Source organism: Phyllobates terribilis, unplaced genomic scaffold (genome assembly GCF_046119375.1).
Source record: "Phyllobates terribilis strain yellow unplaced genomic scaffold, ASM4611937v1 Scaffold_4__5_contigs__length_816908805, whole genome shotgun sequence".
Classification (NCBI taxonomy): domain Eukaryota; kingdom Metazoa; phylum Chordata; class Amphibia; order Anura; family Dendrobatidae; genus Phyllobates; species Phyllobates terribilis.
Genome location: NW_027362764.1, coordinates 702815032 through 702838497, shown reverse-complemented (window position 1 = coordinate 702838497; position 23466 = coordinate 702815032). Strand labels below are relative to the sequence as shown.

At 40.5% G+C, this 23466-nt stretch overlaps 1 protein-coding gene across 3 annotated transcripts in view; it reads right to left on the bottom strand.

Annotated features, from left to right (window-relative positions):
* Positions 1 to 23466, bottom strand: part of VPS13B (vacuolar protein sorting 13 homolog B) — a 1155013-nt gene that overhangs the window by 572148 nt on the left and 559399 nt on the right. For all 3 annotated transcript variants that reach the window (XM_073679617.1, XM_073679614.1, XM_073679615.1), the window contains exon 23: positions 12751 to 12985. In XM_073679617.1, coding sequence (XP_073535718.1) covers positions 12751 to 12985 — 235 coding nt within the window. The remainder of the gene's footprint in view (positions 1 to 12750; positions 12986 to 23466) is intronic.

Below are 23466 nucleotides of genomic sequence, written 5' to 3'. Positions count from 1 at the left end.
TTCTGGCGTTGTCTATTGGTCATGAGTGGCTTGACACAAGGAATGCGACATTTGTAGCCCATGTCCTGGATATGTCTATGTGTGGTGGCTCTTGAAGCAATGACTCCAGCAGCAGTCTACTCCTTGTGAATCTCCCCCAAAATTTTGAATGGCCTTTTCTTAACAATCCTTTTAAGGCTGCGGTCATCCCGGTTGCTTGTGCACCTTTTTCTACCACACTTTTTCCTTCCACTCAACTTTACATTAATATGCTTGGATATAGCACTCTGTGAACAGCGAACTTCTTTAGCAATGACCTTTTGTGGCTTAATGTCCTTGTGGAGTGTGTCAATGACTGCCTTCTGGACATCTGTCAAGTCAGCAGTCTTCCCCATGATTGTGGAGCCTACTTAAACAAACTAAGGGACCTTAGTCTGTTTAGGAACCCTTTGAAGCCTTTTGCTAATTATTCTAATTTACTGAGATAATGACTTTTGTGTTTTCATAGCCTGTAAGCCATAATCATCAACATTAACAGAAATAAACACTTGAAATAGATCACTCTGTTTGTAATGACTCTATATAATGTAAGTTTCACTTTTTGTATTGAAGAACTGAAATAAATGAACTTTTTGATGATATTCTAATTTAGTGAGAAGCAACTGTATATGATGGTGTAAAGGTGAACAGATTTCTACAGAAAATCATATTTGCTCTTTCGCAGTTTAACATTTGAAGCTGCATTCATATCTTCTACTAAATTCACTACAGAGGCCATACTTGGTTGTACAAACTAAAATCTTACCAGCTTTTCTTTATCAAAGTGATTTGAAGCCAAAAATGAAAACGGATGTGTGTTCTTGAACTGCGCAGAAACAGTGAGAAGCCTTTCTGTTATACACCCAGATGTGTGGCCTCAAGTTCTCCCCTACAACAGAAAGTAGTTGACGGCTATATTTGCCACCTACGTTGCCTTCGTAGGCTATGGCCCCACTATCAATATTTGGTCAGTATTTTTCCTCAGCATTTGTAAGCCAAAACCAGGAGTGGGTGATAAATACATAAATGGTGACGTGTTTCTAATTGACCTTTTTCTGATTGTTCCTCACCTGGCTTTGGCTTACAAATGATGAGGAAAAATACTGACCAAATACTGATAGTGGGGCCTTACCCTTATGGAGAGGATTTTTCTGTGACCAATCCCCCCATTAGGTGCTCCATTCCATGGTAAGGTTGAAGTTGTAATCTGCTTTCTACAGTTCCAAGATGATCTGATCACAGGTCCTACTACTGATGGGACACTCTTCGGCACCTTCACATCAGAAATTAATCATTGCATAGTGCCCATTGAAACAGGCCATCCATGAAATATGCACATTGTATGTCCAGCAAAGAAAGAGAGATGCGCTTTTCTCCAGCTAATTGACTAGACTTTATCAAAAGTTTAACTGCTAGAGTGGGAGATCACTGAATTAAAAAAGGGACACTGGACTCCTATTTTATTGAGCAATAGGAGTCTCAGCAGCTAGACCTTGCTCTGATCTAGTAGGCAATATCTATGTTATGGATATGTGATAACTTGTTTAAACGGGTTTGTGTACCTTTGGGGATCATTTTTTCTTGTTTCTTAAATGCATATAATTGGGACTAAAAATATTTTTTGCAATTGGCTTTTATTAAAACTTTTCCACCATTTGCCTCCTACAGCCGCTGTATTACACGGTGTATTGCAGGCTGCAGAATGAGGTAACGGGGTCGGCCACATTATCTTTATTTTATCAGATGTGTTGAGGACATGATTTTGTGGCACTTTCGATTATATCGGTATGACAGGTTCTCCTCCTGCTTTTGTTAGTGCAGCGCTCCTCACGCACCACATAGCTCTCCAGTCCATAAAACGGCTGAAAATACCTGGCATCAAATTCAGTCCTTTGTGGCAGCCGGCCAGACCAGGGCAGTGTTTACTTCTGTGCTGGCAATCCTCTGCCTGGCATCCTGGGCATCTCTGCCATTTACTAGGTCTGCAAGAAGTCATGCTATCGCAGGGTTAATCACATCTTGGTGTTGGGAGGCCTAGTGGCTGGAACTCACTCAACATCATGGCGGCTTAGCAAGTGGCAGAGGCTCTCAGAAAGGTGGACAGAGGACTGCCGATTCAGAAGTGAACACTGCACTGGTCCGTCTACCAAGGACAACCTAACTGGACGCCGCTAAAACTGGTCATTTGAATCTTTCTGCTCATGTCTAATAATTAGCGTTCAGAAACAGAATAAGAGAACATTTATTATTTCCACAATATTTGGGATTTGTTTATTGATCAAAAAAGGTGCCTAGCTGGAGATACCATGTATTATACAGTGTTCATGATAAGCAGCTAGACTCCTATCCAAGTGACAGCCATGTGAGGCTTCCGGGGGCAATGGGGCTACATGTTTTTAATTTACTGCACTTAATCTATTTCCATTTTCCTCCTTTGATGCAGGGAAACTTCCCGTCCATATTCTCTGATTGGCAAACATTTTGATTGGTTCCATTGATTCACAATTTCCATCTTCTTTCACTTATCTGCTTAATTTAGATCAGAAACCAGTAGCATGAACACTGCGGCAATTACCATTTCTCACATTACTTTCTGCTGGATAATATGCACTGGACTCATTACTCTCTGATTTATATTCTCTTTGTTCCTGACATGAACTGTGTTTTCAAGCCTGTAAATGTTTCCAATTCAACTTATTTCCATTCACATTTTACAGTCTATGACAGAACTGCATCATAAGGACTATGATCACCAAGACTGGGAAAGTAAAAGAGTGCTTGGTCTGAATTCTGATCACTAAATGTACCTCAACCAAGCAGTGGACAATGACAACCAATCCAAAAATCTCTACACAGCAATTTTAGTAAAAATTCATATAGGAAATTACTATGTCTGATATTGGCCGCCTAAAGTTTAAGGCTCTGTTTACACTGTGGCATGGTTTCAGTTCAGAATATAAGTCATGGCACTGGGACTACAGAATCCATTGACTTACAAGACGTCTATTACGGTTCCGCTGAAATTTCCAACATGCTTAGCAGCAATAATCGTACAAAATGGGTCTTACTAATTAAAACAGGACTCCTTAATCAACCAATCAATGCCTAAAGAGCTCTATTTTAATTAGTAAGACCCTTGGATAAGACCCTCCAGACATGTACTGTCCAGCTAGCTACCTGTATCTCTCCTCATAACCTACTATTTTTAAATAGTCTAATTCAATTCATAACAGACCAGTAATTATTGAAATATCTGCTTTATGCAGGTTCTAGAAGACAAATATTCATGGTGGTTCGGTATAAAGAAATGGTGCCAAAAAATCAAGATGATGATCAATAAAATCACCTACCACCAATGCCAATCTAGATCAGGCATAATAATCTGCTTTGTTGCTAGCATTCCCTCTGCTAATCATAGCTGACCATATAACATGCCTTAAGTCATTGCTTACAGGAGATTACTCTCGAGCAGAGGTTATCAAGCTGTGGAGTGCATGGTCGGAGTTGTAGTGACACCACAGCTGGAGAGACACTGGTTTCAGACAAATGCAGTGATGGACAACCATCTCTGTCTTGCAAGTCACACGGTCAACATGAACAGATCCAATGACCAAAACAATAACTTAAAAGGCTATTACCTTTTTAGACATTTACGGCATGTCGGTCATAAATGTCTGATACAGGCTCGGACTGGTCCACAGGTAAACAGGTGAAACCCCCGGAGGGTCCCTATGCAAAGGAAATCCACTTACCCCCCAATATGAGCATTAGTTGGCCTAATACATTTGATTTTCTGTGTACAGACAAAACATCTCATCATTAATCTAACAAACTACTCAATTAATATGTAGAAGCAGAGGTAAATTTGGATAATGTTATATTTGCATGTAGCTGAACAGTGGGCCCCCAGAGTCCAAGTAGCTGGTGGGCCCTTGCCACCCCAGTCCGATACTGGTCTGATAAATCTCAGTTTCGCTTCCAGGGCTGCACCCTAAGGGTAGAATGAAGGTCCCCATCAACCTAAATCAGTAATCCAGAAAGAAGCAGAACATGGATGTGGTCGATAATTATATTAGCATTAGCCTAGTATCTCATGACTTCCAAAAGGAGTAACATGTAGAGACAGCAACCTTTGCAACTCAAACTTCTTTCTTGAATGCCAAACAGGGGACAAGGGACCCAATTCTTCAGATATTCGGGAGAACCACAGAAGGCTATAGAATGTGCCATTAGCCCTTGCCCATTTCTGTTCCTGAGCTTTGTGCCACTGGTCGTCTCTGACGTGGCGACTACATGCAAACACCTACATTCAGACAACCAATTCAGTGCTCTCCGGCTTGAACACACAAAATGGACAGATCGTGTCCCCTGGATTACAGATTGTGCACCCCAGTTTTAGAGTAGTCACCTGCAGGAAACCACTGTAGGCAAGAAAAGCGCCAGAGAATACTAACAACCTAAGTGAAACACAGCGAACCTGCCATAATGCAAAGTCTCTACAATGTGTGGAGCTATCAAGTTCACTTACATTTCAAGAAATTCCATTTGGGTGACATAGAAAACTTGCTGAAAACACAAGGCCACAGGTCAAATATGGTGTGAGCGTTAAGCAGCAAGTGAGGTGCAATAGGTTAGATGGTGATGCTTATCTGCTGTCTATCATCCTCTCGGGTTCACTGTATTATACTACGCAGGAAACATGAAGAGGTGGAAAATTGATGGTAATCTCGTAAGGGAATGAAGTCACATCTTCAGAAAGTATCTGGGACTTATAAAAATATTTACATTAAATGTTCAGGTCGACAATTTCACAAACATTACAAATGGGCAAATATTTAGGTCCCAGAGAAACATTTTACACAAGAAAACCATAATTATTCCTTTATTCTACCATGGAAAAAAAATACCGTGGTGCTTAATAGTTTGTGAACCCTCTCAGAATTTTTCATATTTCTACATGTGCAAATTACCTCTTCAGAAAAAAAGGGGACTTGAATTCTACCGCCATCTATTGGATGTAGGAATCCTAAAAATCAATCTTGACCCTTTAAGGAGACTTGCATTAACGTAACTTAGAATAAGAAGAGAAACCAAACATTCCAGTTGCAGACATGTTTCTGGGTGTTTGCCCCTCATCAGTGCAAAGAAGGAGATCTGACTTGGCTAGGTGAGAGTCCTCAGATTTGAGGTCTAAAGTGGAACGCTTCTCCTTATGGAGAGTGCCAAGCCAACGTAAGGAGACTTATAGGCCATACAATCTACCTCAGGGAAATTAAATATGCAAATAGCCTCTTCAGAGCCAAATAGGACTTTATCACTTGCAACACCTACTAGAGCAATTCTAAAAGAAAATATCAATATTTCTACATAAATGTGACTTAAAACTAAGTCCGATTTTCACAAAAGTACTTACAGTCAAGAAAGAAATAGAGGATGAAACCCTTCATGACCATGCGATTTTTCGTTTTTTTGCGGGATGAGTTGTACCTTTGAATAATACCATTGATTTTACCATATAGTGTACTGGAAAATAGGAAAAAATTCCAAGTGGGGTGAGATTGCAAAAAAAAAAATGCAATTCCCCAACTGGTTTTTGGGTTGTTTTTTTATTCACCATGTTCACTATATGGTAAAACTGACCTGACAGTATGATTCTCCAGGTCAGTACGTGTATTCCGATCCCAAATATGTATTTTTTTTTTAATTATTATTTATATAAGTGGTGAAAAAAAATTCAGACATTTATAAAAAAATAAAAATTCCACTTATGTCGCCATTTCCCGAGACTTGTAGAGTTTTTATTTTTTGAGATCTGAGTCTGGATGAGGGCTTTTTTTTTTTTTGCGGCTTGAGCTGATGTTTTTTTTAAAAAAAGTAATTCTAGATTATTTTTTTTTTCTCATTACAACGTGTATCGATCGGATTCATTGTTTTTAGATTTTGATAGATCGGACATTTCTGAATGCAGCGATACCAAAAATGTGAAATTTTTATTTATTTTTTATAATTTTAAATGGGGCAAAAGGTGATTTGAACTTTTGTGGGTTTTTTTTCAGATTTCTAAAAACTTTTTTCACACTTTTTACTGACTTCAATTGTCCCATTAGGAGATTTGAAGCTGCGATCGTCCGATCGCTTGTGCTATATATAGCAGTGCTTCAGCCCTGCCATTTATAGCGGAAATTACAATCTCCTATAAAGGTTGGCCACGGACCGACAGTCACAGGAGATTCACAATGACCGGCACAGAGGTTATCAGTAGACCCCCGGCTGTCATGACAAACTATTAGTGCCCCGCAATCTCATGACAGATGCACCGATGGGTGGGATTAATGACGCGCTTCCGGATGGTGCATGCTAAATACAGCAGTCAGTGATTGACAGCGAGATTTAACAGGTTTGTGAGGGTTTGGACGTAAGCCACCGAACGAGGCCCACCAAACGGGTGCCAGAACGCAATTTTAAAGGAATGGTCTAAAATTGCTCAAAGCTGATATTCAGGACTAATTAATTACTGGAAATGTTTAGATGCAATTATTTCTGCACAAGGAGATCACACCAGATATTGAAAACAAAGGTTCACATATTTTTGCCATTGTGATATTGGATAATTTTCTTCATTTGGAAAAATACAGGGTGGTCCAAAAGTAGGTGGACAGAAAGTGTAATAAGGTTATGAAGGGGGAGATTTATCAAACACTAAATTGCAGCCGCCTGTCTGGATCATCCTCCAATAAACTATGAATTAGACGTGGACGATAAGCTTTCCACCCAATAGATTTCAGGATTCGCATGATAGAAGCTCGTGAAATTCCCAATTCCAAAGAGGCTCTTCTGTGCACTTTTTTGGACTTTGAACAAATGTTTCAGCAACAAGTTGTTTATTATCTTCTGTACAGACAGTTTTGGATCGACCAGTTTTTGGAGCATTAAGGATTGAGCCAGTGGCATTGAATTTGTCATGAATGCGGTAAATGGTTTGTCTCTTTGGGACTTGAGTATCAAATGTTTCAACCCAATTTGCTCTAATGGTTTCAGCATTTTGAGATTTCCAATGCTCTGTTAAAATCCATTTTCTTTGATCGGTATTTAAATTATTTGCCATTATGTGTTATCTGAATTATCTGAAAAGAAAACAGATTTCGGGGAGATCTATCTGTGAAAACTAGATCTGTGAAACTGGCTCAGTTGTCCTTAGCAACCAATCAGATTCCATCTTTCATTTTCCAAAGAGTCTGTGAGGAATGAAAAGTGGAATCTGATTGGTTGATAAGGGCAACTGAGCTAGTTTCACTTTACACCATGTTTGATAAATCTCCCCCTTCATAACCTTATTACACTTTCTGTCCACCTACTTTTGGACCACCATGTATTTAAACCTAATGCTTTTGACTCATTTACTGGATTTAGTTCTCTTTATTTACTTTTAGGCCTTGTGTGAAAATCTGATGCGAGTTTAGATCAAATTTATGCAGAAATATGGAATATTCTGAATGGTTCACAAACTTTCAATAATAATAATGGATGTACTTTAAGCTTGGAAATACCATTGTGATATTGGTCTCACCAAGTCTTAAGCAAATCAAATAAGTAATACAAAGAGATATCGAAAGTTATTCTCTTGGTTCAACTTAACAAATTCATAACAGGTCCAATTTGATAAAACCGTTATCCTTATATTCTATATATTGAAAAAACATTTTGAAGAAAAAAAGTTCAATAAAGTTATGAAGCTCACGGAGTGCACAGATTAGGGAAACAGAAACATTTTTAGGGTAAGTGCCCACGATGCAGATTTGATGCAGAGCGTTTTTGCAGCTCTCTAGCAGAAAAAAACGCATGCAGATTTACATGAGTTTTTCCTGCCAGGGAGAAGCGTTTTTCCAGCGTTTTAACATGCGTTTTCTTATGTGCTTTTCGAAGCCATTTTGAGCATCACTTGGAAAAGTACTTAACAAGTTGGTCACACAATATAAATGCATGCAACTGGCATGGATTTATATTGCATGACCTACTTAGATGCTTTAAATGCAGCATCAATATTAAAAAAAAAAAATTTAAAAAGTTAAAAATAAAAAAAACCTGCATACTCACCTCTCCGGTCTCCTCCTGGTGGCGGCGAACCTCTCTCCTCGGCGTCCCGCGGTGTACTGGCAGAACCTGCGGTGACGTCATTTAATGAGCGATGGTCACGCGACCATCACCTGACCACTGACGTCAGAAGTCGCATGACCATCAGCTGATTAAATTAAGTCACCGCAGGTCCTGCCAGTACACCGCGGGACGCCGAGAAGAGAGGATCGCCGCCACCAGGAGGAGACCGGAGAGGTGAGTATACAGGTTTTTTTATTTTTAACTTCTTTTTTTCACCGCGTGGTAGCCGGTATGAAGAAGAGTTGTAATCTCCTCTTCATCCTGGGCACCACACGCACCGTGATTACGCCGCAAATTCGCGACCATTGAATTTAATTGAAACACAGCAAATCCACATATACCTGCACGTTTGCAGCGTTTTAATGTTCCTCAATGGGTGCAAATTTGCGGCGTAGTCGCGGTAGAAATGGGCATGCTGCATTTTGCAACGCAATGTGAATTTGGCGCGCTAATTAGTGCATCATGTGCACAGCACATTCGAATTCAAATTGCTTTGCATGACAGACAGTTTTACAAGCGTTTTCAGGGTCGTAAAAACGCCGCAAAAACGCTACAAGAACAATATGTGGGCACATGGCCTTAGAATTATAGGTTTTATTTCTTTTTATATTTTCAGCTTAAAACAAAAAACATTTGTTCTCACTAGTGATGGGGATTTTATGAAGACATGTGCATGCAGACATAAGAATAAATGATATCCATGTACTCTGCACATCTTGAACTTTTATTTTTTATATATTTTTATGCTTTTTTTTTTTTTAAATGAAAAATTACATTGACGCAAATTTGTCCATATACAGTGTCATTCTGGTTTTCTAAAGATATATCAAAAGTTAAATTGTCCTAGCTACAAAAGTGCAAAATGAAGGCATCTGGGAGCAGTGTCGGTTTACTGAGGCTGCTTGGTTTTCTTAATACATCATGATAATAGTTAGGCATCTGCTGTAAGAAGACTTCTCTCTTACATACAAATGCATATACAGCATACCATATTTACAAAACACATTTATTGCAGATGACGACATATTTGGGGAATTTACTTGCATTTCATTTTTTCAAGCAGAAGCCAACTACAGTAAGAGGCACACATGCTTTTCATTAAATTTTGCGCACCTTGGCCAGTCGGTGAGCCACAATTTGTTTTGAGCTGCCGTGGGTTTCTGCTGTAATTTACACCAATTTTTAGTGTCAATTATAGTAAATCTGTTGGGCTTTGGGTTTCTTGGTCCTACCTTAACTGCTAATCTCCACCCCCAATTATAAGAATTTTTTTTATAAGTAATTAGAGCAGTATAGAATCAAAACAAATTTTTGTGAAAATATGCCTTGAACCCAAAACCTACGGCTCCTGTCTGTGTACTCTCTCTTGCTTCCGTCCCCACCCAGGAGCTGTGGTATGATCAGACTATGTTCAGACACAGCAATTACAGAGTACATAGCAGGGAGACATTTATAAGATTATCTAGGCACAGAAATATTTTTTTAACACAACCAATTGTGAAAATTATTTTTATTACAAGATTTATTAATTAAAATGTACTTTGTTTATGGGAAAACCCCTTTAACCATGGAGCTGCTGCACTAACTACATACATCCTATACTACAGGACATTCTCATATACAATGGGACATGTGTCATGGGTGTGTCAGATTTGAAAGACAGTCGCCCTGCAGTTGGACACAGAAGATGTCTTCGTTTGGCATTACAGACACCTTCTTAGATCGGTCTCACCCTAGCACCCAGCGGCTACCTCCCTCCTGCTAATTGACACCCAGGCCTGGGTGTTTAAATACTTTCTGTTTGCTACAGGAAGGTGCCGGTGATATTCACATGTTTCCTTGTGAAGGCTTGGAGCTATTGCAGTCTGCTTACTTCCTCTCTGGTGCTAATGGTGATGTAATCTCTCTGAAGTTGGCTCAAGCTAAGTTACTTCCCCCTCCCCGTGTTTGTCTCCCTTGTTGTCTTTAGTTGCTAGTGGGGACTGACTAGGGCTCACCCCCCCCCCTTCCCTATCCAGTGCCAAGCTCTAGGAAAATACAGGGTTTAGGTTCCTGTGCATCGTTTGGTGAGGAACCAATATAGGGACAATAGGGGAGACAGGCGATGTCAGATCAACCTTGGAGGTCTCCACTCCCCCTTTCCCTAGTGTCTGGGCTTCCTTCCCCTCCTCCCTTCGTGTTGCACTTAGTCTTTCCCACACCTTACGTTACAACATGACGCTGTTTGTAAGCAGGCAGCAAGCACACATTTAGTTTTAATTCTCAGGACAATTATTCGAAAATAGAATAACCCGTTTTCTATACTATTTCAGCTTTACTTTTTGCTATGGTTAAATGGCAAAGGCAAATAAAATAATGAACAAAAGATGTAAAAAAAAAAAAGACGTATAAACACTGTAAATGCCTCTCCAGCACTGATGTGCTGGGAACAGTCTTTTTCCCATGGAAGAAATCCAGCTATACTGGGTGGAGGTGCCATGCTGTTATACATCAGTCCTGGCCTCTTCCAGCACCATTATAGTAGATGAAGATCTCAATAGAAACAAAACTATTTTATGGCAAAGATGTCATACCACAAAGAAAGGGATCCAGTCCAGAAAATGTGTAACACCTGCCACACAATAACATTTCATGATGTATATTACATAATAAAAGATGAATAACTCCCACCCTCTCTGCTTCAATTATTCTTTAACCCCGTAATAACTAACCCTGAATGGACATCAATGACAAAACTTTATTTTTTTTTTTCATTTTGTCTCTGTACATTTCAGCAGCTATAATTTTTTTCTTTTCTTTTCATTTTTTGTGATTGATGTGGCTTTAAGAGGTAACGTCTAGTGCATGTGCATAAAACGGGAAAAAAAAGTTAATTATTAGTGAAAATTTATTTTCTTCTTTTTATAGGTTTTACTTATCACCCTAAAAAAAAATCTGTTATTAAAATTATCACTTTGTGGATAACTCGTCATTGAGCCGAGATTTCATTCTGCGCATGCCCCGAAGACTTGAAGACCGCCGGAGGTCGATCTGCTCATGTCCCGGCGCCATTTTCATGAAGACCGCCACCAGCGAGAGCGCCGCCCACAGCTAAGACGGCGCCAGCTCAAAATTTAGATGAATGCAACAGAGGCAGCGGAGGGGCCGTGGCTGAACCCTCTGAGCCGAAGACCCTACCCACAGTCCAGCCCCGAAGGGATGAGGAAACCGAAATTTATCATGAGGATTTAAGGAAAACCAGGCTGCAGATTTTTACGCTAAAGGTATGCATTAAATCAGTATGACAGCACCATTCTGCCCATACCTTTAATTTAACATGGATGATCCTAATGACAGGTTCCCTTTAAGGAAAAACTTAGTTTTCATGTAATGAGGAATATTTACACAAGAAAATGGATTTGATTCTAACAATTGCATTTCTTTTCTTGTATATCTTCCAACACGTGCCCAGAATACTGGGGAGAAATTTACTTAATTCTGTTCATCCCAAAGTGCTCATTGAGCATAATGTAACCTAATAAAGAAGCTTTGATGTACGACTTCTATCATCTAAGTCAGGGTCTCCGTTTGTCATAGACCTTTGCAATCTGAACCTGCTGTCAAAAAATAGTGGATGATTGTTAAAGCAGATTTGTCAACAGATTTCACTATACAACTTGCATATATTAATAAACAGATCGATTAGACCTGATGAGGCTGGTGCACTTACTTTAAAAGTCCGTGTCAGAATGTCTGTGTAAAAACTTATTAAAGTAAGAATACTCATCTCAGGATTACACAGCCATTCTGGCATGTAATTTCAAACTAAATACAGTACCTTCATCAGGTCTTTAAAGAGAATCTGTCAGCAGCATGACGTAGGGACGTAGGAGCAGAGACTCCGATTCCAGCAATGTATCACTTAATTTACTGGGTGTCAGCAGTTGTGATAAAATCACAGTTTTCTTTGCTGCAGATGTAGCGGGGCTCTGAATGCTGAGCTCTACATAACCCTGCCCACAACACTGACTGCCAGCTTTTTGTGTTCACTGCATATTGACGGAAAGCTGTTAATCAGTGGTGGGGTCAAGTTGGATTAGAAGGCACCACACACCTTGTCCTGTAGTGATTATCTCCTGCTGATTAAACACTGATTTTAATGAAACAGCAACACACAGCCTAGTAAGTGACACATCACTGTAATCTGGCTCTCTGCCCTACATTATGCTGCTCTCAATTTACAGGGCAAAATTCTGCTGACAGATTCACTTTAAGAATAACTATAATTTTTATTTCAATAGCGTCAACATATTCCGCAGCACTTTAATACTGTATGCAGGTTATATTGTGATATTGTGAAATCTGATAACAGATCCCCGTGGAGGATATTAAAAGACTCAATAAAGACGCGAATAAAATGCTAAATGGGTCTATCAAAAATAGTTTTCAAATTAAATTGGTAATTAAGAAATAACATACAAAAAATGTGAATAAAAACAGACAACCTTTTCGGCTCACCAAACCAATTAAAAATACAATATAAAAACAGTAAATATACAAGGCAGGTAAATATGGTGTAAGAAGTAAAATCTGCTTTACCTTCTTCCACTATGGGTCTTGGCACAACAAACGGAATCTCTTGAATGGGCTCAATGAGTTTATGCCCAGCGCTAATAATGTCAATAGAAGGCAAGCAGATAACAAGAGTTCCCGGCATGGAAGCTTGTCCGTGGTACCAACTTCTCACAGTTCCCGGTATGTCGTTTGACACAATAGTGCTTGGGGATGGTAGACTGTCATTTGGGAAAAAGACACAGCAGGTCTCAATCTCCACCTAAGAAGAGACAATAAAAAATAATTGACAATAAAAATAATAACCTAATATACTAACTGGACAACTAGTGTCAAGAAATTGCAGAAGATTTCAAATTCCCTGTGGAAGTAACGGTACACTGTGATAGGCAGACCACTCCTCCGTCCAGCTTATCCTTTGCTATATTTTCTAACTTAAAGGGAATTTTGCAGTAGCATTTTCCCATGTAATCTAATAGAGGGACAGAGGCTTTAATTCAAGCGATGCATCACTTAGATTACTGGGTGCAGCTGTTGTGACACAATCATAGTTTTCTCTGGTACAGATCTAGCAGAGCTCAAATACTGAGCCCTGTATAACTCCGCCCACATCACCGATTGGCATCTTTCTGTGAATAACTCCGCCCACACCACTGATTGGCAGCTCTCTGTGTACACTGTATATTGACAAAAAGCTGCCAATTCGTGGTTGGACAAGTAGGCACAATACAACAAGTTCTCTAGAGATAATCTCCTGCTGATAAAATACTGATTTTATTGAAACAATAAAATACAGCCAACTAAGTGACATATCGTTAGAATTAAGGTATCTTTCCCTATATCATGCTGCTCTCAGATTATATAGCAAAAACCTACTAACAGATTCCCTTAAATGGCTTATTTCATTTCTACACGTTAGACAGTTTTGTCATCAATGATTTGATTGATGACTGTTACTGCACTTTATCTGTTACACTTTCTTAGAGACTTTTAGAATTAAATCAAACTTATATTGATTCATTATCTTAAGTATTTTTTGCATACTTGTATAAATCTGACTGCACACACAGACACTAATGGAAACATTACAATAACAATATAATAAAATAACTTGTAAATGTTATTTCAATTTTTATTACATTAACTACTTATTTTGTTCTTTAATACATTAGACAAATACAAAGTAACAAATTGTCAGGAAGGGAACAAGATGTCAGATCAATCATCCATGCTCAAATAGCAACAGTCCTAAAAATAACGTGTAGTATAAAGAACAAAGGATCTGGTGAGTAAAGGCAGTGGATAAAGAATATTACTATTTCCTAGTTTTATAAAAAAAAACATTCATTGGAATCAACTCAAATTCTGCATATAAAAAAGATGTTTTAATATGTTTTTATTTCATGTTCCTAACCATGAACAGTCGGACATGTCTGTTCTGCAAACCAGATCCAGAAGTAACAGCCATATGCGCGTAATGAAAAATTTTTATCTACCTTTCCACAAGTTCTTCCAAGAAAATATGACTGCTCTTGAAAATGTGTTGGCACATCAGGTGACAAAATCCTCTTTTGTTTGCAGTTCATTAGAGCAAGATCAGGCTGATCCTGGCTACTGCAATCTACACGCTAGTAAACCTATGACCTAGGTTCAGAATCAAAGGATATAAACCTGGAGGAGACATGCTACGTTTGTGTTACATTCAGAAATGTCCTTTTTTAACTTGCCTCAAAATATCGCTAGATGCATATTTGTGATCCATAGACTTGAACGTTCAAAATTAAAAACAACTTAACTTTAGAGTACATTTTTGACGGCATTTGGCGAGATGGTATCCTATACACGCATACAGAGACCTGTCACTCCAAGGTGGAGGGTCGGGAGAAGCCACTGGGGACCCGCCTGTCCCACTAGTCTTCCTTGCGGTTCGGCCCCAGCAACTTTTAAACAGTTTCTGAGTTAAACATACCTGGCTGAAATCAGTATCGTATACATGCTGCCTGGGAATCTGACATTAATGCAAATAAAAAAACAAAAATATCGTTGGAAACATTAGTAGAATCTCTACAAAATGTATGTGAGGAAGAGCTTCTTAGAGAGTAATACGGGCACCTTCCCAACTGTATCTCTAACACTGGTTCAAGAATATATACAGAAAGTGAATCCATTCTCATTTACTCCAAACTTATCTCCCAATATCTTCCAACACGCATCTTCTGTTCCTCCCAAGACCTCCCTCTCTCCTCCACACTCATACGTTCCTCACACAATCATCTCCAAGACTTCTCCAAAGTGTCCCCAATCCTCTGGAATTCTGTGCCCCAACACAACTGATCAAAACCCATCTCTTCAAGAAAGTTTACAGCCTGAAATGACCTCGTTGTCACCTCCCCACCACCAGAGCTGCTTCAACTCATAAATTACTGTCTCCTTACAAAATATCCTGTAAAATGTACGGCCGTAAGGGCAGGGTCCTCTCCTCTCTGTACCAGTCTGTCATTGTTAAGGCCCCGTCACACTAAGCGATGCAGCAGCGATACGACCTGCCAGGGATCGTTGCTGCGTCGCTAATACATCGCTGGTGAGCTGTCAAACAGGCAGGCTCACCAGCGATGAGGGGAGCAGCGACATCGTGGAAAGAATCGTTCCACGATGTCCTGCTCCCGGTTGCCAGCCTGCTGCTGAAGCAGGAGCAGGCTCGTAACCATGATAAACATCGGGATACTAAGTGCGCGTGTGCCCCTAGTAACCCGCTGTTTACCATGGATACCACTCTGCTACGGTGCGCGGGAGGTTACCGTTCACCTTAGCAGAGCCGTATCCATGATAAACATCGGGTTACTAGGGGCACGCGCGCACTTAGTAACCCGATGTTTATCATGGATACGACTCTGCTACCGTGAGCGGTAACCTCCTGTGCACCGTAGCAGAGTGGTATCCATGGTAAACAGCGGGTTACTAAGTGCGCGCGTGCCCCTAGTAACCCGATGTTTACCATAGATACCAGCCTGATCGTTGGTCCCGCTGGTCACACACAGCGATGTGTGCTGGCCAGCGGGAGGCCAACGACCAAAAAATGGTCCAGGACACTTTGCAGCGATCAGCGACCTCACAGCAGGGGCGTGATCGTTGCAAAGTGTCACACATAGCGACATCGCTGGTGAGGTCGCTGTTGCGTCACCAAAACCGTGACTCAGCAGCGATCTCGCTAGCAATATCGCTATGTGAGACGGGGCCTTTAGTTTGTTCACTGTAATTTATATTTTTATCTTGTATGTAACCCCTTCTCATGTGCAGTACCGTGGAATCAATGGTGCTCTAAAAATAAATAATACTTTACTTCTTGGCTGTGCTGTTTGAATTAAAATATTTGACTTTAAATTATCTCTCAATGGCATAAAAAAGCATCAGTGAGGGGCGGTGGGTCCATATATACCTATGCTTTAGGAAAAAAGAGGCAGGATATAAATTAATCTTTCTGATTATTGCACACTGAACGCATTTTATCTTGATTTTGATGCCATAATTTTAATGAAAATGAGTAATTAGCTCCAAAAGCCCAACAACAGGTCATCTCTATTAAGCATATTAAGAAAAAAAAGCAGATAACTACAGATAAAGCAAGCCCTTGCACATAAATGTCTGCAATTGCTGCAGAAAGCTGTCAATCACTTTCTATTCAGAGGACAGGAGATTCTTCCCGGTCCTGAACAGAACAGATGTGTGGGAAAAATAAAACTGACCTGCCCTCACCTGGTCTCCAAAGAAGCAGCTCCTCCTGGACCAGGTGAATAGCAGCACAGCACATGTAGTAATGCACTTTACTGTAGAGAGGCGCTACTAGACAAGCAGTGCACACCTTTTAGCAATGCAGATCTTTAGCCACTAAAATACCCACAATGATTAGACGAACCTTACAATCAACTGTGCCGCAGATTCAGACTGTCTGCAGCGGTGAATGTGGTTTTAAGTTATGAAGATTCAAAGATTACTGTATGTTAACAATATTTTGTCAGATAAATCTCAATTTAACCCAAATTTTTAGATTAGAGTCCCCATAAGGCACAAAAGCAAATATGAAACCAAAGAGAAAAAAAAGGGGGGGGGGGGATGTGCCAGGAACAACGCACCACAAAGTTTTTAATAAAAACATACATTTTATTGAGTCAAAAGAAAATTCTATATAAAAAACAATACAGTAAAAACAAACACAACACAGACACAGCAGACAAAGAAAGTTGGTGACTGAGCTAATCACATAAAAGATTGAGTAAGCACATGTGTACATGGGTATACCAAAAGCAAATCACCATGAGGTAGATTTCAGAGTAACATAAGAGAACACATATTGGTTCATCTAGCCTGCTAAAGAATATCTAGAGGTATGGCAGCAGTTAGTAATGCATCACAATTACAACTGGTGTCCCCTGATGAAGCTGTGGTGAAACACGTGTCAGGTCTCCTGATGGGTGAACTGACCACATTTAGGTATTATTGATCATTTGTGTGTATACAATTTGCAACTCTTTCCCTTCTTTTTCTTGAATTTATTCTCTATTATAGATTATACACAATGCTCCTCTTAAAGGGGATTCACCTGTAATTGTGATGCATGACTAACTGCTGCCATACTTAAGGCCCTCTAGATAGGCTTTAACAGTCTAGGTGAATCAATATGTGTTCTCTTATGTTACTTTGAAATCTACCTCATGGTGATTTGCTTTTGGTATACCCATGTACACACGTACTTGCTTACTCAATCTTCTATGTGATTAGCTCACTCACCAACTCTCTTTGTCACCTGTGTGTGTTTTTTGCTTTTACTGTATTGTTGTTTATATATATAATTTTCTTTTGACTCAATAAAATTATTGTTTTTATTAAAAACATTGTTGTACGTTGTTCCTGGCACATACCCCCCTACCCTTTTCTCTTTGGTTACATATGTTAATAACATTGTAAACTTAAAAGGGGAATATATTTTCAAGCAACTTTTTTAGAATAAGCAATCCTGTGTGTGTACATAAAGAACATCATCTATGGACAACATATGATTTCTATCCCTCATTTTCCCATGTTTAGACTCTCTCTAATTTGCAATTGACTCTTAGCTAGTTGGGTGGAGAAAAGCTGCTATGATGTGTCCCAAAGACATTACATAGAGTGAGATGGATTCCTGCTTTATTTTTCCTTTAGTACTACACAGACATAAACAGCAGCATGGAGTACAATATACAGTGAGCAATGTAGCTGTGAATCCAGCTTTGGGTGAGATAAATTACTTGCTAGAGAAGCTTCTGCGCAGATCTGTTTCTCTGCTTGTGTAAAGGGCTGGCTTAGCTATGGAAATGACCACACAGCCCGCCATCTTCAAACATCTCCAGTCATGAGTTAACAGTCAAAACACTCTCCTGTGTTGGACTCAAACTGGAAGAGGACCTGCTAAGTTAAAATAAACGGACATGTATACTTCAAAAGATTAGTCACAAGGGAGTATGAAAGATAATTCACCCATACTAAGGTAATCAGTTAAAAAAACAACAACAGAGACTGGAAGGTGTTGAGATGTTAGTTGATCATTGAACAAATGGGATTTATCAGATATTTAAAGAGGACCTGTCGCCACTCCTGATATGCCTGTGTTAAGTAATAATTGTATTTAAAAAAAAACAACAATAAAATAAAAATTCTGGACTTATTTTTTGTGTCTTTCCTCTGTTATTCCTCCAGAAACTATATGAATAAATCGATGACGGAAAATTGCAATTCACATTGACAAAGGGATGTGTCAACTAAACGGAGGGAGGTCATGTAGGGTCACACCACAACTCGTAACAGATTCTAAGTGGAATAACAGGGGAAGGATGCACTGCAGAGTACTTATAAAAGATGCCGGAGAATTGTTATTTCATGGAGCATTTACTAAATTGTCAGGAGTGCTGTGAGGTTCTCTTTAAACAGAATCCATTAATTTCTGCATTGAGAGGAGCAAGTGTCGCAAAATCTAGTGATACCTGCTGGGAAATGTGGGTGATTGGCACCTTCCCTGTGTGCAACTGTCCCAGCAGGTGTCAGTAGATATGGCGTAACAAGCCCCACTCACCACTCAATGGGACATGGGACTAAAGGCCCCGTCACACTTAGCGACGCTACAGCGATCCCGACAACGATACGACCTGGTAGGGATCGTTGCTGCGTCACTATGTGGTCGCTGGTGAGATGTCAAACAGGCAGATCTTCCCAACGACGCAGCAATGATGCGGCAACCCGTAGCGACCTGTATAACGATGCACGCCTATCTGTTTCTGTGTCTGAGTCACCAACGATGTCGTTGGTAAGGTGTCAAACACACCGATGCATGCTACCCAGCGGGGCCTCAACGATCAAAGAAATGTCCAGACCATTCCGACACGACCAGCGATCTCACAGCAGGGGCCTGGTCGCTGCTACGTGTCAAACGTAGCGAGATCGCTGCTGAGGTCACTGTTGCGTCACAAAACTTGTGACTCAGCAGCAATCTCACTTAGTGTGACGGGGCCTTAATACTTTAAGGACTGGTCTGTAGAGATGAGTGATGAGCACTTAAATTGTCAGCAGGCACAAAACAATACAAGGATATTCCCCAATACTTTCACATTAACAACTCTCACACATGAATGGTTTTACTGGCTGTCATCTTTTCAAAACACCAATATCTGCACTAATGCATCATATAACTGGTTTCAAGATGTTTTTGAGGTTACAAAATTTGAAGTCTGGTTCTTGGCTTGTAATTGTGGTCGAGATCCCCTATAAGATTGTGGCTTCCACTTCCTTCCACAACATGAGATTCAGTGCTAAGCTGGAAAACTGGCTTACAAAGATGTACGGTTAGGATGAAATGCCAGGTTCTAAAATATTTCACTAAATATAAGTGTAGAAGGCATTACTATAACCTAACAAACAGCACTATCTTTGCACTCTAACGTATATATGGTACAAGATTTTGGGGTCAATAATTTTGCCTGAGCTACCGTTAACAGCTACATGGACAATCGGAACCTGTAGACTTGAGACACTTCTTGACTTCTAAGGGAGAGATTTCTAGACATGCTCTGTGTACTGAACACAGGGGGTAGAAGAATGCATAAATGTGTTTTTTGTGTGTGGGTAGATACAGTTGGTTAAATAAGTATTGAACACGTCACCAATGTTCTAAGTAAATATATTTCTAAAGGTGCTATTGACATTAAATTATCACCAGATGTCGGTAACAACCTATCCAGTCCACACAGATAAAGAAATCAAACCATAGATGTCCATAAATTAAGTTGTGTGTAACAATGAGAAATGACACACGGAAAAATTATGTAACACATGAAGAAAAAGAACTGCAAAAAGCCATGAAAAGTCATGACACCAGTTGAAATCTATCAGTAATTAAAGAGTACTTAGTCAAAAATAATATCAGCTGGTTCAACTGATTGCCTACAAAAAGGTGTTTCAATACCAAGGTGCCGCACAAGAAACATCTCATGATGGGTAAAACCAGTGAGCTGTCTCAAGACCTTTGCAACCTTTTAGTTGCAAAACATAATGATGGCATTTGTTAGAGAAGAATTTCTAAACTACTGAAAGTTCCAGTGAGCACTGTTGGGGCCATAATCCAGAAGTGGAAAGAACATCATTTCACCATAAAGTGGCCACGATGAGGTGCATTCAGGTAAGATTTCAGACAGAGAAGTGAAAAGAATTATAAGGCTATGTGCCAACAATGCAGAATTGATGCAGATTTTTCCTGAGAGTTTCTGCATCTCCATGGCAGAAAAAACGCATGCGGATTTTACATGCGTTTTTCCTGACAGGAGGAAACGTTTTTTTAAGCATCTTGTGCATGCATATCCGCATGTGTTTTGTCAAGCACTTTTCCAAGCGATTTTGAGCATCAATTGGAAAAATGCTTGACAAGTTGGCCACACAATATAAATCCATGCAACTGGCATGGATTTATACTGTGTGACCAAGTCATGATGCTGTAAATGCATCATCAATAGTAAAAGAAATAATTAAAATGTTAAAAATAAATTATACTCACCTTTCCGGTGGCCCGCAGTCTCCCCTCCGGTGAGTCCTATGTCCTCGGCGTTCAGCGGTGGTGTAAAAGGACCTGCCATGACGTCATTTAGTCATGTGACAGGTCACGCAAATTCTTTTTTTTTTACTAATGGTACCTGGGTCTGGAGGAGAGTCTCACCTTCTCCAGACCCGGGTACCAACGGCACATTAAACCGCATAATAAGTCAATGCGGTTCAATGCAAGTCAATGGCGTCAATTTACGCCGCGATTCCGCCAAAATAATGGTTGTGCTGCGGACTTTTCAGCAATGATAATCCGCAGCGGAAATTTCCGCAGCATGTGCATAGCACATGCGGATTATCATTGCATGGCAGACAACTGAACAAGTGTTTTTAATGCGTTTCCGCCGGGAAACGCATTAAATTCGCATCATGGGCACACAGTCTAAGAATTGTCCAAGAGCCAAGGACCACCTGTGGAGAGCTACAGAAAAACCTGGAATCAGCAGGTACAATTTTTTCAAAGAAAACAAAAACTAATACACTCAACTTCCATGGTCAGTATGCACGCTCTCCACGCTAGACTCCAATGCTGAACAAAAAGCATGCCCAAGTGCGTTTAAAGTTAGATCAACGACATTTAGACAAGTCTGTGAAACAGTGAGAGAATATAGTATGGTCAGATGAGACCAAAATTGAACTCTTTGGATGTCACAATACACAACATATTTAGAGGTGCCAAAAGGCGCTGCATTTCACCCCAAAAACACTATACCAGCAGTGAAGTTTGGAGGTGGGAACATCATGGCGTAGGGCGGTTTTTCAGCATATGGCAATGGCAAACTTCATATAATTGCAGCAAGGATGAATGGACAAATGTACCAAAACAGTCTTGATAAAAATCTGCTGCCATCTAGTAAGATGATGAGGATGAAACGATGGTGGACATATCAGCAGACAATGATCCCAAACACACAGCCAAGAAAGCCTTAGTTACTTACTGGTAACGGGATTTTTCGGAGCCCATGACAGCACCACGAGAGAGAGGATCCGCCCATCAAGGACAGGAAACCTACAGGTTAAAAAGGGCGGCCCTCTCTTCCCGCCTCAGTTTAGTTAACAGAGCATGAGAGTACCGCCAAGGTTAGTTATAACAAAACATAATCACATTAAGTACATTACTTTTCATCAATTTCCCACAAGGGTGCACAAAAAGAAATCAACTCTACGGGAGTGCACAACACCAGTGAAGGGAGGGAATATAAAGGTGCTGTCATGGGCTTCGAAAAATCCCGTTACCGGTAAGTAACTAAGGCTTTATTCGGTCTCCTATGACAGCACCACGAGAGAATTACAGAGACGAAGGAAATTAGGGAGGGACCACAGCTTGAAGCACCCTTCTCCCGAAAATGAGATCTGCAGAGCCACCCAGATCCAATCTATAGTGCCTATAGAAAGTAGAGGGAGAAGATCAAGTGGCAGCCTTACAAATTTCCTCAATGGAAAGCCCTGTCTTCTCCGTCCAGGAGGTTGATACTGCTCTTGTAGAATGCGCCCTCAACCCCTCTGGTATCTCTTTATCCCCCGAGGAGTATGCGAGGGAAATGGCCTCCTTGATCCATCTAGCGATTGTAGCCTTTGAGGCCTTACAACCCTTTCTAGCCCCCGATAGCATATAAATAGGGACTTATCCTTTCTAAACCCACGTGATACATCTAAGTACTTTAGTACGCACCTCCTAACGTCCAAAGTGTGAAGCCTCTCCTCCTTTTGATTTTTGGGCGGGAAGCAAAAAGTCGGGAGAACTATCTCCTGGGTTCTATGGAATCGAGTGGCCACTTTAGGAAGAAAGGCTGGATCAGGTTTTAATATAATCCTATCGTCCAGAATTTGGGTAAATGGAGGGCATATTGAAAGGGCCTGTAGGTCACTGACTCTCCTGGCTGAAGTTAGGGCTACTAACAGGACCGTCTTTAGGAAAATAATTTTGGGGGAGACCAAATCTAGTGGCTCAAAAGGAGGACTGGTCAAGGCATCTAAGACAAAATTCAAATCCCAGGGAGACATCTTTGCTTTGGTAATGGGTCTACACCTAAAGGAAGCTTTTATAAAACGGGCTATCCAATAGTTATCTGCAATATTGGAAGAAAATAAAGCTCCCAACGCCGACACCTGTACTTTCAAGGTACTGGTAGTGAGACCCAATTCCAAGCCCCGCTGCAGAAATTCCAGAATTTTCCCAATAGGGGGCGCCTCCTCCACCTTAACTTCTGCAAAGGACAGAAACTTTCTCCAGGTCCTGGCATAAATACGGGTGGTAACAGGTTTTCTGCTAGCCAGGAGAGTATTCACTACATTTGCGGGGAATCCTTTGTTGGTCAATAACACCCTCTCAAATTCCACGCCGTCAAATGTAGACTCGAGACTGGAGGATGGGAAAGTGGCCCTTGAGTGAGGAGGTCCGGAATCTCCGGAAGAACCCAGGGATCCGATATGGACATCTTCCGGAGATAAGGGAACCATGGTCTTTAGGGCCAAAAGGGGCATGTAAGTATCACTCTGGCCCGGTCTGCCCTGATCTTTCTTATCACTGCTGGGAGCAGGATCATGGGAGGGAAGGCATACGCCAGAGGGAAACTCCAGGGAACCATGAAGGCGTCCACTGTCAGGGGTCCCTCTCTGAGGTCT